Source organism: Podarcis vaucheri (assembly GCF_965113315.1).
Source record: "Podarcis vaucheri genome assembly, chromosome: 15".
Classification (NCBI taxonomy): Eukaryota; Metazoa; Chordata; class Lepidosauria; order Squamata; family Lacertidae; genus Podarcis; species Podarcis vaucheri.
This window is the reverse complement of record NC_138753.1, coordinates 35,809,709-35,824,402: the sequence shown is the minus strand read 5'-3', so window position 1 is coordinate 35,824,402 and position 14,694 is coordinate 35,809,709. Positions and strand designations below refer to the sequence as shown.

Here is a 14,694-nt window from a genome sequence, read left to right as displayed (position 1 = left end):
CAGGACTAAACCGCTTATGTGGCTGGGGCAGGTGTGGCCTAGAGAGAATTCTTAAGGGCCAGGTAGAGAGCCATGGAGGGCCACATTCACCCTAAAGGTCTGAGTTCCCCACTCTTGGTCATGCCCATGCAGCAGTAATGTTGGGGGATCAAAAGAGCTACTTTGAGTTATTCCTGTCCCCACTGTCTGCAAAAGTGCCAGTTATATTATCCCATGTTAGTCCTCATATCTAGCACAGGACTGTCTTGGGCTATGCAGATTTTCTCACTAGCTTCTTATACTGAGCAGGCGGAGTATCCTGGGGTAAAGGAATCTGCCTTTCCTGGAATATTTTCTGCACACTGAGTGTGGTGCTACATTTCCTATGCCAGATAGTTTGCCCAGATCCAAGAGGTTCACAGCGGTCAGGCTTGCAGGTTGTGAACAATGGCCTTTCACACAGTACCATAGATATTACCCTCTCTCTCTTTTTCCATGCCAGCCTCATGGGCTTCCTTTGCTGTGTTTCAAAACTACTTATTATATACACGACCTCTGTAGCCCCAAGTGATCTGTTTTGGAGGGGGTGGGTGGGAGAGGCTCCCTTTGGCACTGCTCTCCATTCTCAGATCCTGACTGCACATAGTTTCTGGTGCTATTAACAGCCATCTGCACACATCTTGTGATAACCCCCTGTGGTCTCTGAGCTTTCACAACATTGTTTCTCTCCTTCTCTTGTCCCCCATATCCACCCTGCCCCCTGTCCCTTTCTGTCTGTCCATCTGTCTGTTGCTGTGGATCTTTCCCCTCCCCTTTCCCCCTTTTAATCTCTGGATTTTGTTTCCTGCCATGCATATTTTGGTTGTCGTCTTCTTTTGCTCACTCCCTTTCTATAACCTTCCTGTGCTCTCTTCTTCTTCTTCTTACACCTTTCGTGCCTTTCTTCTCCGTATGATTTCTCCACTTCTCTCCTCCTGATCCCCATTGTCTGCCCCTTTCCCGACCTGCCTCCTGTCTTCCTTCCTCTCCCTCCCTCCCTTCCCGTTTTGTTTTGCAGTCACTGTATCCATCAGATATTAGAAAGCGTAACTTACATTCACCACTATGCCATTGTGCATAGGGACCTGAAGGTCAGTATATATATGCCTTTCACCCTCTCAGAATGTTGGGTGGGGAGCGTAGGTGCTGCCATAATAGATTGAATCTGGTCAGGTCTGGCATTCTGCCCTGCCAGGTTCCTTTTATTTTTGGCGTATGGGGAGGGCAGTTATTCAGAGTTGGTTTCTTCCCTGTCCGAAATTGCATGACAAAATCCTTCTCATCAACGCAGAACTCCAGTGAGACTGGTTGGGGACCCTGAGACCTTCCACACAAGGAAACACCCAGGGCCACATGAACCACCTGGTTCCAGTGATCCTGGCACTGACAGTTATTGTCCATAACGGGGGGAACTAAAGCAATTGGCTTGATTCTATAGCATTCATCATTCCATCTCTCCCATGTCTTCCCACTCGTGCTTGTGTGCGCGTTCTCTCTCTCTCTCTCTCTCTCTCTCTCTCTCTCTCTCTCTCCTTCTCTCTCCTTCCCTCCCTCTTCTCCCTCTCTCTGTTTCCTGATCTGCATCTCTTATCTTGTTTACCGGAACCCCTCCTTCCCAACTCTTGTCCCATTTACTTTTTTGGGCCAAAGCATTTGCATGTTGCCTTGGAGATCAGAAGTCATACAGTTTAGGGAGTGTGTTGCACAGCCGTCAGTGCCAGCAGTTTGGGGCATGTAGCTACTCCTAGTGATGGAGAGTGTAGCATCACTGCATGTGCCTCCATGCATAAAAATAAAAATCCATGCATGTAGAAAACTTGCATGTCTGGAAGAAGGGTTCTTAGCCTAGCCTTCCCTCTGCCTTTAGTTTTCTGTGTGTACGGGATTTTTGTGTATGGAGCAACATTCCAGCACATACCACACTTTCACCCGAAATCTGAAGTTGTAGCATTTGGAAGAAGACTTTAGGGTCTTATCTGCTGCTTTGTGAGAACTACATCTTCTCAGGGAACACATCTCCTGGGTTTTGGTTCAAAAGGTGGGCATCACTTACTTTTTCTAGGAAGGAAATGGGCAAAGCACCAGCCATGTTATTTGAGAGAGATTGATAACAGAAACGGTCTGGTTGGATGAACCTATGATGCAACTGCCTGTAGGGTTTTTAGGAGTCAATGAGGCTTAAGGCTCAGTGCCCTACTTATGATCTGGCTTTGGCAGTAATCCAGAGTTGAGACACAGTAGGAAATGGTGTAAGAAGATAGGCACACCCTTGACATTTTTGTGAGCTCGGTAGGTGGGAAATGGCTCTGCTTGTGAACTTAGCAGTACCTCCTTGCTTCCTATTATAGGCAGTTTGGCTCATGGCAGTATTAGGATGCTTAGGTGTTCTGTACAGTCCCACTACCCAGAGATATCACTTTCAGATCTCCCTTCCTTCACTCGTTTCATCCCAGAACAGTGAGAGGTTTTGTATTAGAGGTGCAAGGTGGGGAATCCTCCGTAGTTCCACGGTAAACCATGGGTATGAATATGTGTCCTATGTGGATTTTCAGCCAGAGTGGAAGGGGCCCTGCTTTTAAGCCTTAATTTTTTCCTATACTTTTAAAGCAACGTTGGGGAATGTGTGGGCCATCCAGATGTTGTTGGACTGCAGCTCCCATCATCCATATCCATTGGCCATGCTGGCTGGGCTTGATAGAAGTTGGAGTCCAACAGCATCCAGAAAGCCACAGGTTTCCCATTTCTGTTTTAAAAGCAAGAATGTGTTGTGCAATATGCAGGATTGGGGATTTTGTGGTAGAAAGATGCCGTTTAGTTTTTAAAATAGAGAATACATTTTGGCTTTGAGCAAAGTTGCAAAACCTCCAGGCAGTAACTATATCATGTCCATGCTCCTGACATCCCCCTAGCCAACAGTTGGCATTAAATACACAATTAGCAGGAGATGGGGGAGGAGGCAAAGCAAGAAACATATTGATCTTTGACTTGCTGCAGTGGCATGTGAATAAGCCCTTGGTTTTTTGTTTCCCCTCCGGATGGCTGTATTTTTGTGTCAGTGCCATTTCTAAGCCAATTGGAGTTTTGTTGGCTATCTCCCCCTCCCCCTCCTTTCAAAAGTAGCATGCCCCAGACATAGCATTAAGGGACAAAGCTTGTCAGGCACACACTCTTTGACTGTCATCTGGCTTATTTTAGCAAGCAAGTATGTCCTGTCATCATGCTGGCAAGACAATAATTGGATGAACCGAGGCCAGCAATAGCATTTTGGTAACTGAAGCTGGAGCCTCAAGTGCTCAAGCTAAAGAAGTGTCCTCGTGGTAATAAGAGTGAGTCTCCTGTAGTCACCAGAGACACCCCCTCGGGGAGAGATTATCACATGTGTTGGGCAAAACTCCAGAGCTCTTTGAGCACATTGAAGCTGGCAGCCTCTTCACAGTGCACAGGTGACTGCTGCCAAGTTGGCCCTGGGAAAAGGACAGGGCTATTTCTGGATCATGGCCATACTGTGCTCTATAGTTTCCTAAAGGAGTACTTTTCCTCTTTCCCTTTTGGAGCCCACAGTTGACATTGAAGGGCCTTTTGCCTCCGCAGACAAGAGTTGTATGCAGGTCCCTATTAATACAGATCAGACGAGGGCAGCATCATTTGACACCCGTCAGCTTCATGGTGGTTCTGGAAGTTCACTTGGTCTGATCTACTTAAGACAGTGTGTGGCAGGGGGTGTAGGTGCTGGTGGGAAGGCAAATTCTATTCTATGGATCATTGGAAAAGAAATGGTGATTGTTAAAAAAATAGTTGTTATTTATTTAAATATTTATAAGCTGCACTTCCCTAAAAAATACAAGGTTGCATGCAGCATACAAAATTGCAACAAGTACAACAAAAACTTCAGGGGGAAAATCAGTAAAAATATCAATAAATACTGGTTGGTAAAAAGAATTTCACATTGCGAAGGCCTGTGTGAATAACACTGTTTTTAGGATACATCTAAAAGAAGACGCAAATTATTTCTGCCAAACCTCTACAGGCAGGGAGTTCCACAGGTTAGTCCCTAGTAGGTCACCAGTATCATAATGGCATTAGAAAAATCTGTAGTGCACTCACACTTGGTATGCCATGGACAGTTCTGGTTGCCTCAATTCAAAAAGGACAAAAGCTTCAGAAAAGGGAGAAACCAAAATGATTAAGGGTATGGCGTGACTCCTTTGCGAAGAAAGGTTGCAACATTTGGGGCTTTTCTTTTTAGAAGGAAAGTAAGGAAACACAATAGAAGTGCATAAAATTACATTTGTTATGGAGAAAGCGGACAGAGAGAAGTTTTTCTTTTCCATAACGCTAGAACTCAGGGACATCCAGTGAAGCTGAATATTGGAAGATTCGGAACAGACAAAAGAAAGTTCGTACTTAAAACAATGGCATTCGCTCCCACAAGAAGTACCGGTGCCCAGCAATGTGGATGGCATTAAAAGAGGATTAGACAAATTAAGGAAGGATAGGGCTAATCACTGGCTACAATCCACAGTGGTTCCACTGTCAGAGGCAGTTTACCTCTGAATACCAGTTGTTGGGGAGAGGGCTGTTTTGATCACATCCTGCTTTGGGTTTCCTGTAGGCATCTGGTTGGCTAATGTGAGAACAGGATGCTGGGCTAGATAGAACCGATGGTCTGAGCCGGCAGGCTCTTCCCATATGTTATCATGCTCTTTGAGACCCTTTCTGGGTAAGAGGAGTGTCCAGAGTTGTGCCAAGCCCAACTTGGTAGTGTTATAGCTCAGTAACAGAGCCCATGCTATGCATGCAGAAGATTCCAGGTTCATTCCCTGGCATCTCCATGTATAATGTGGAAAATCCTGTCTGAAACTCTGGGGAGCCACTGCCACTCAGTGTAGGTTATATTGAGAGAGATGGACCCAAGGCATGCTCTTAGGTTTCTTTCCATACTTTCCAACACCTGAGAGAGTTTAATTTCTGATCAAGGTAATTGTAGCATTTTTGTGAGCAAGCAAAATGCCATGTCAGTTGGGTGTGTGTAGGTGTGTGTCAACCGGCATGCATTAGCAAAGATATTTCCAAATGTTACCTTCAAAATATTCTCCCTTACAGTCTAGAAAGAACTTTTATTTTTTAAGTGTTGAACCCAAGAAGCTTGAAATAGACATGTTTTAAATTGCAGTTGGCTTCCAGGAGCCGAGGTATCTTCAGAACTAGCAAAGTCATCCAATCCAATTCCAAACAAATGAAGACAGTACTCATTGATGGGCAACATAGGTCCAGATTTAGGTACACTCCAACAGCCTATACACAGCAGAAAAATAGGCACCGTGCTTATATTTAAAAGGTGCATTTGTTGGACATTAATCTCTAGGAGTCTTAGGTCACATCCCCACACCATATATCTGAAGCACTCTCATACCACTTTAACAGTCACAGCTTCTCCCAAGAATCCTGAGAACTGTAGTTTGTTAAAGGTGCTAACCCTCTGAATTAACTCAGTTATTAGCCACAGTTGTAGACTGTCAGTCCAGGACTAGCCAACATGGTGTCATCCAGACGTTGTTGAACTTCATTGGCTATCCTGGCTCAGGCTGATGGGAGTCCAACATCTGGAGTGCACCATATTGGCTACTCCTGCTATAGTCCATTTCATGTGCATATGAACACATGAGGCTGCTTTGTCGTCAGACCATGGCCCATCTACCCCAGTATTGCCTACTCTGGCTGGCAGAAGCTCCAAGATCTCATGCCATTTTTTAGCTAGAGGTGCTGAGAACTGAACTATGTGCTCTATGACTGAGCTATAGTTCCTCCTAAGGTATCCAGTTAGGACTGATTTATCTAACCAGAATGATTTACCCATCTTTGCATTGCATTCCAGTGCAGCAGAAGTTGGACTTTCAGTGCAATACAATAATAAACCTCTCAAATCCCAGAGATGCCAGTGAAACTGATTAAAATGTATTCAGTAAAAGAAATAACTCCAAAGGACAGAAAAATCCACTGCATTACATGTCAGTTTTTTCATTCTCCCAAAACTCATAGGGTTGCACTGCCCCAGTGAAGAGGATCTTACTGCTCCTTCCATTCCATTGCTCTTGCATCACATAATTATCCTTGGGCTCTCCTTTGGTTAGACTCTATTCCTCTGCAGCCCTAAAAACCCCAGCACAGAAAATGTTCTCTCTTATTTAGAGCCCATTACCTTTCTCACCTGGCACCTGATCCATCACCAATTTCACTTTCAGGGAGAGGGTGAGGGTGAGGGAGAGAAAGGTCTGCACTGAGAAAGTGAGCATGTCCAAATAACCAATTGGATTCTAGGCTAGCACATGGATAAGCGTAGCAACCAAGACAACAGCTTGGCAACAGGAGCAGCTGAACCAGGATACCTTAAAAATACTAATGAGAAGGGACAGAGCCCTCAGTCTTGTTCTGGAAAAAGCAGGCAGGCAACTAGCACTGGCTGCTTCAGCCACCCAGACTTTTTGCCAGGTTTGAGCCAGCGCAGTATTTCTGCTACATGCAAGAGGAAGGAAGAAGGCTGGAAGGATGTGTCCTCCTCGGAAAGGGGGAGGCATGGTAAAGCACAAGCATTTGCCTTGGAATGACCACAAACATTGACAAAAGGCATGTTTTCATAAAAGTGCCATATGCTAATTTATATAAAGGTAAAGGTAAAGGGACCCCTGACCATTAGGTCCAGTCGTGGCCGACTCTGAGGTTCCAGAACTCATCTCGCTTTATTGGCCGAGGGAGCCGGCGTACAGCTTCCGGGTCATGTGGCCAGCATGACTAAGCTGTTTCTGGCGAACCAGAGTAGCACACGGAAACTCAGTTTACCTTCCCGCCGGAGCGGTACCTATTTATCTACTTGCACTTTGATGTGCTTTTAAACTGCTAGGTTGGCAGGAGCAGGGACCGAGCAAAGGGAGCTCACTCCGTCGCAGGGATTCAAACCGCCGACCTTCCAATCGGCAAGTCCTAGGCTTTGTGGTTAAACCCACAGTGCCACCTGCATCCCTTTCGCTAATTTGTATAGATAGGTGCAAATTTGGAAATAATTCCTATAATTAAAAATGAAATATAATACTTCTTACCTTAGTGGTGATGACTGTGAGCAGGTGGCCTCTGTTCCTGCTGCCTTGTTTCTAACTATTGGAAGGTGTCTGCTCTGCTCCTTTCTTAGGGTTCTTCATCCCTAAGAAGACATCTTCAAATGCCATCTCTTGTAAAATAAGACATGTGGCCACCCTAGTTTGCCTTCCTCATCATAGGAAGTAAATATGTTGTCAGTGTGGCTCTCAGGACCTAGCCAAATGATGGACATCCAATAGCACTTAATGTGGATTATTTATTTAGATTAGAAAATGATAGCCCACCATTCAGTTCCCCACCCCTCCAGCAAGGCTTTCGACACAGTAAAATATAAATGCAATCAATAAAACATAACAGCATTGAAAACACATAAGAAATAGAACAAGAATGTAAAAGCAGTTTGAAACTAATTTTAAAGGGAGTAAATGTATTAAAAGACCTGGAAAAGGTGTTGGTTTTTTTAAGGGGGGTTGTATAACACTGAAATGTTAAGAAAGTATGTACCAGGTGCACTTCTCTCTGGATCTCGTACCATACCTGGGGCATCCCCAGTGAGAAGACTCGCTCCAACATTTCCACACATTTCACCTTAGGTATCTGGGCACCTGGAAGAAGGCCTGTAAAGAAGATTTGGACATGTAAGCAGGCTGATTTGGAAAAGTGACCCCAGTTATTTATTTATTTACTTTGGCATTTATATATTGCCCAATTAACCACATCCTCTAGGTGTTAACAGATTGAAATAACTATACAATCAAATTAGCAACTGAACCAGTCAATAGAAAGGCTGCACCAGCACAAAATTACCATAGTGTAAAATCAGCATGAAACCACACAAGGCAGCATAAGATAAATAAAAACAACACTTAAACCCAACAAGGGGAAAAAATATTTTGAAGGAGCAGAAAGTGCAAAATGCATTAGCACTCTTCTACTGCTCTGAACTGTGTTTATAATCTTGGTGCTCAGAAAGCGGTAAAAGGTTGGCTATTTTCTTTCAGAGAATGCTTGTGGGGTGAAGGGGGGTGTATTTTAATACATATTTATAACTGGAAGAAGTGGTGACACCAAGAAGGCCATTCATGAGCTGATCTCCATTTTCTCTGGACAAGGTACATCTTGTATATTGTGTGCTTTTTAGGCAGCTACCATAAGATTTATCACCATGCAGTTGGAAAGCCTGCAGATTAGTGCCCCTCCTCACAGCTGTGTCTCTGGGGACTTTCCTGGCCATTTTTTGGGTAGATATATGTCCTCCACCTAAATGCACACCGGGTGATAATGTCAGGCAAATGCTCCTTGTGGAGGCCCAGTGGATGTAGCTGCCCACCCCCTCAATTTCAAGACAGATAAATTGCTGCAATCAAGTCGCTGTGAACTCAGGTCTCTGTATGGAGTGCTTGCTTCACATGTATGTTGAATGCATGGTGGAGAGAGAGTATGTACCCACTTTTTCCACTATTCAGGAAAAATTCTTGTCCATATGCAGTGACATTCCCAGTAGGTAGGGTTCAACTCTAGGATCGAGGGAGTTCTGAGCAACGTTCCAACTGGTTGAGATGTCCAAGTACACAACACCAAACGAAAAGGAAACACAGCACCAGAAAACTAGATGCCAATATGCACAAAATGTGCACATGCTAATTTATATCTATAGGTGCAAATTTTGGTATAGATGCAAAATCCAGTAACTTCCAATGAATAGAAAATACAGTACCACCAAAAGGGAACAGACAATGAGTGATCAGTAACCTGCTCAGACTGTTGTCCAGATGACCTTTTGATGGGCAACTTCAAGGTCCCTTATGCTCGCCTTCCTTCGTACGATTCTTTACCTTTAAACAAGACTTGGATAAGACAGCACTTCAAATAAAGGACAAATGGCCTTATATTTGGAGGGCTGCCTCATGTTTGGTGGTCTTTAGCAGTGGCAGTGCACTGCCATTTTAAATTTCCCATAGTGTTCCAGAGCAATTTTGTGCCAGGGGTGTGGTGGGAAATGTAAAATAGTAGCTCACAGATTTAGGGCACTTGTTGGCAGTGTTAGGGCCTATCAATGTGTTGAAGTTTTGGCAGCCCTCAAAGGGTCCTGGGCCTGACAGTAGGGGTTTGGGAAAGACTTTTCAGCTATATTAGTCAACTACTTACAGGGTCTTTTCTTGTCTTAGGAAGAATGGCTGTTAAGATTTGGAGTCAATAAAATACAACTTATCACCAGGTCTTGCTAACAGGAGCAATGTCGGTTGAGTCTAGATATTAGGATACTTAAGGAATTAGATTTGTGTGAATTGTGCTGTGAACTGGCTTGATCCACAGTTCCTGAACTAATAATGTGCTGATCAGAATGTAGTTATCCTTTAGATGTCATACATCTCTGCGTAGTGATGCAGTTGCTGGCTCAAAAAACCTTAAATAAATTTTGAAATGTGTATTTAGAGAGAAAATATGTTTAGAAACGTGAATTTTATTAGGTCTCTTTCCAAAAACATTTATTTAAATATGCATTTATGTGTGAATTTTTGTGTAGATTTTTTTTTTTAAAAAATCACAAATCGGTGCTGAAATAGTAGCAGATTTATGAATTGACACATACAAATGAGGTCAAATGAAACTGCCCTCTTTTGCCATATTGTTTTTGGGAGGATGGGAGGTGCTGGTAGGATAATATTGAATTAAAATACTTTGTTCATATGACATTTGCACACCTCCAACAAGGAGTAACTTATTCAGAACTGATCAGTGCACAGTATGAAAGTGTGTTGCATATAGGGCAAAACCAGATTCTTTAAGAATGAGCCAGGAACTCTTGTCATGCACACCACTAGCAGCAATATGTTAAGGGTACAATGAGCAAATGCCTTAAAGGGACCCATCATTTCCCACACAAAAGCAGGGTTGTTGGGCCTGATCCATGTAGGAGTTGCTCATGTTTCAGATGGCAAGCTGTAGAACTTAATTTTCTTCGTTTGGTTTCCATTTTTATTAGTGGCAATCCAACTGGTGTCTGCAGCTTAGGATATGAAACAAAATTAGTTCGTTCATTTGTAGACTGAAAGGAATTGGAACCCAGATTTTTAATGTCCTCACCCAAATATGGAAGTACTATTCCTTCTGTAGGGCAGGTAAATAATTCATGGATGAGGAACCTATGACCCCCAAGATGATTTTGAGCTTCAGCTCCCATCAACCCCAGCCAACAGGGCCTATGATCAGGGATTATGGGAGTTGCAGTCAAGCAACATCTGGAGGTCCGCAGGTTCCCCAATGCTGTCTTAAGTGATGCCCCAATTTTAAATGCACTCTTTGTTGCAGTAGTCAGTGATGTAGATAAATGTATCTATGTGCATAATGAAAGCTATGAGGTATAGCATTGGCATTATCCATTTTATTCTTAAAATGATCTTTTCTTGTCCATTGGGTGATCATTCTCTTTCTGTGTCAGAATTCTGTGGAGACAGATGAGCTTAACACTGTATTGAAGGTCAACAGGATTCAAGGACACTCTGCTGAGATCAGCTTGTTCATTCAGTTCTTTAGGGATAATCATTTTCAGTACATTAGCAATGTGCAGGAGGGAATAATTACTTATTATCAGGGACCCATATCACACATGGATTACCCTGAACTGGGACTGCTTCATTTTTAGATGGACACGCAATATATTTTATGTGTACACCTAAAGATGTAAAGTTTGCTGTTACGTAATGTGTGGAACATCCCATAGAGCTGAAACAGTTTTGGCAAATGTGAGTCCGAGGACAGCATTTGCCACTGATAATCATGCCTAACTATCTCCCCCCTACTTTCCACTACAACTATGCTTTCAGATATCCAGCTGTAACCCCACACCACATCATGGCTTATCTGTGAAGCTCACACTATTGCCTTATCACATTCAAGAGGGACTACAAATAGGCTGGAGGGTTTTCTTCAGATTTACCTTAGACTCTGCCATGGGATGAGAGCAACCTAAGAGCTTCATCCAGATAGAACAGGATTTCTGCAAACTTCTAAGAAACTCTCCAAATGTCTCTGGGCTATAAACACTGTGGGTTTATTTGGTGGTTTCACATTAGTGGACGGTGCTTACTCTTGGATGCAAGTCAGGGTATCTAATATTCACCACTACCACGCCAGAAAAACCCACCTGTACCTCCCAAATAATTGTTCCTGAGGGTTCAGGGAACCCTCCAGAGCAGTATAGGATATGGTTCATTTGCTGGGGTCTGTGTGCCCCAACAAGGCCACTTGGGTTGACACCTTGCAGACCCCCTCTATGCAGGTGTGCTCCCCCCTCCCCCAGTCTTACGAGCAAGGGAGGAGGCTGGTGACTGTCACACCACTGCTGCTGGGGGGCCCACACCTTGGTGTTGGGAGGCACACCCAGGGTGACATGCCCAGGGCCCTGCCAAACTCTGGAGCCAAGCCGGAGTGATGGATCCCTAAAAGGCAGGTGAGTGCAAGAAGAGTGCTGTTAAGTAATGCTTGTCTGTTTTGGCCTCTGGGAGAATGTATCTCTCGAAGAGATACTGATGAACAAGCAGAGATGGGGCATAATTGAGGAGCTTAGATGTGAGCCAAGCCTTGGAAGCGGCTGCTTCTGGTGTTGCTTAAATGGTTGCTTGTGAAATTGTTAACGGCGGTGATAATTGGTTGATTGCCTTCCTTAGCAGGGCCAAGAGTGTTATTGTACACAATGTCTGCTTGGATCTAGGCAGGAAAGTACTAGGATGGCCATTTGCATATTAGAGAGGGGGGAAAGTGGAAATGCATTGCCAAAAAAGGACACTGATTTGCATACCATTTGCCTATGCTACTTAATACGTATAGATGTAAACTGGGAAGCAATTACTACAGTTTAAGTAGAAATATAGTAAATCTTCACCTAAGACTGTGACCAGGTAGTCTATGTGCCAGCTCAAGCTGCTGTTCAGGTGCTAACCATTGACGGGCAACTTCAGGGCTCTTCTTGCTGTCCTGTCTTCTGATTCTTACCTCTAAACCAGACTTGGATCAGACACGCCTTCAAGTTGAGGGCTGTCCCATGTGAAGTAGGGCACATGGCTATGCCATCTAAAAAATGGAAATGTGTGATTAGAGAGAGGATAGATTTCGGTAAGCCCTTCAGCGAATGTTTGGACTTCTTGTTGTTCCTGAGCATTCACATTTATGAAATCAAACCTGCACATGACCAAGTCTTCTACTTGCTTTAGAATGGTCAATGACTACATCACCGTCTTTTAAAATTCATCATGCTTCACAAACTCCTGAGATCTTCTCAAGCCATGTAATGGGGAAAGAGGATTATCACAGAGGTGTTCCAAGTTTCTTTTTAAGGGACAGCCATCAATGTATACACTGAACATCTAACGTTCCAGATAGCATTATTGGGCTGGGCTTTTGCGGCTTTCTCTCCTTCCTGCCATGTGGTAATAAGTCACAAAAAGTACAATAATCCTTAGTTGGACATACTTCTGCTGCCTCTGCGAAATGAAAAGAAAAAGCAGTGACTGCTACATTGGTCATTACGTTTGAATATAGGAATATTTAAAATTACCCATGGACCACCGTTGAGTTGACAAAGGATATAAGCAACTGACTCAGTCAAACTAATTTGACTTTGGTAAATTCTGTTTGAGCGTAAGTGGATTTGGTGCCAATCCTGCTCCAGATTTGAGGAGGCCTTTGATGGAAGTGCCCTTGTGGGCCTCTGACCACAAACATTGCCAGTGGTGGAAATTAAAATTTCACAGAATGCAGAAGAATCATGCTACGTTGGGGACACTGTATGAAATTATAAAGACTTGAGTCCCTGGTGCACCTAGTCACGAGGACTCGGGGCAAACCTTTGCAATGGCAGGCCCTGTCGGGTGGAGGTCTCCTGGCAGTGGTCCCAAGGTGCTGAGTGCTGATGTCAGACCTGAATAGGTGGCCTACAGCTCCAAAACAGGGTTGTGGAAGGCGATGGGAGTTTGAGGGCAGAGATGACAAACTTCCTGTGACCCTCCTTAGAAGTTCCATTCCTTTGCCTTCCTTTAGTTCAGCAACGACACCTCTGGTGTCCCTTCTTCACCTGCTTTGTAACTCGTCCCCTGGCTGTCAGATTTCCTATCTGTCTTGAGTCCTTGCATTTTAGCTCTCCCAGAGCGAGGCGAGGGGCAATTCATCATTCTGCAGTCCTAGTCTCACTTTCCCAGAGTTTGTATCTGTAACTTGGGGTTTCTCTTCTTTTTGCAATTAGAACCCGAACAGAGAGGGAGTCAGATTCCTTTATTTTCCATTCTCCCTTTCCTCCCTTTCCTTGTCCTTCTTCTCCTCTTCCGTTTTCCCTTTCCTTACTTCTCCCCCCATTATTCCCACCCCACCCCACCAGCCTGTGTGGTTGTTACCACTCACCGTGAACTAACACGCCCCCTGGTGTTTGCATGCAGTCATTGCATCCAGCAGATCCTGGAGGCTGTTCTCCATTGCCACCAAATGGGGGTCGTCCACAGAGACCTCAAGGTGAGTTTTCTTCCCCACTGCTCTGTCCGTCTGTCCGTCTTTGTATCTTTGCATGTTTTTTTTTAAAGAAGCGGATCAGTTCTGAGTTGTTCAGACCAAATTTCCTAAAAATCCTGTTGCAGGATCCTCTAGTAATCAGACCAATGGAAAGCAGTGATGTACTGCTTGACGATGGATTAGGACATCCCTGTGACAGCCCAATCAGAAATCAGCTTAATGATACCTGCATATGTACTGTAGCTTTTGCTGTGATTCCTCCGCGGGCATGGCTGACCATTGGGGAACAATATTTTGTACACCAGGTGATACCTGTCATCTTAACAAAGGGAAAACTGCCCATTTTTTAACCCCCTCTAGACGTGATCATAAGGTTTGAGTCAGACACACTGTTTATTCAGCTGTTTGCTCTGTTGTAATAGTGCTGTTGGTGCTTACCACAGTTTTGCAGAGCTAAACTTTATTAGTGGCACTGCAGAGATGGTTGCTTATTGGAGGCAGCATTTAGGCGGAGTTTATTGCCACACGGTGGTAAACTCACAAACTGCACCCTTAATGTAGAGGCAAAAGACAAGTGGAGCACTTTTGAAGCGGGGCTTGTTCAGAAAGTTCTCATTTCAGGGGTTAGGAGAGGTGTTTATGTGTCTTTGACTGCAATGGTCCAAGGACGTAGCATGCATGAGTGCTTCTTGGCCCTTGTCAGTTCACACAGCCAACAGGGGCTGGCACAACTGATTTCTTTTGCTCACTATAGAACAGCTCTGTGGGGTGGGGGGAAACGACCTGCAGCTCCCTCCCTTCAAGAAGCACAGGAAGGAACCCAAAAGGAATTGTCCTTAACAAAGGACTTCACTTGCTTAAAAATAGTCTATTAATGCACCTGGGGCTGTTCATTTCTATTCCAGTAGCACCCCTGCCTGAGCAAGTGGTATCAACCATTCCTAATTCTTTTACCCCCAAGCCTTCTGTAATCCCAGTTATATGCCACTCATTGGGCAGTGCCTGACTGTTTGAGGTTGCCCCCATAATATTGGCAGGTATGTAGTCCCTTGCAAAGAAAGCATTTTTGTGTTTACCTACTGC

The 14,694-nt window shown here is 44.2% G+C and overlaps 1 protein-coding gene across 17 annotated transcripts in view; it reads left to right on the top strand.

Annotated features, from left to right (window-relative positions):
- CAMK2B (calcium/calmodulin dependent protein kinase II beta) overlaps positions 1 to 14,694 on the top strand; it is a 201,372-nt gene that overhangs the window by 120,324 nt on the left and 66,354 nt on the right. For all 17 annotated transcript variants that reach the window (XM_082200335.1, XM_082200334.1, XM_082200341.1 and 14 more), the window contains exon 6: positions 13,542 to 13,614. In XM_082200335.1, the coding sequence (XP_082056461.1) occupies positions 13,542 to 13,614 (73 nt within the window). The remainder of the gene's footprint in view (positions 1 to 13,541; positions 13,615 to 14,694) is intronic.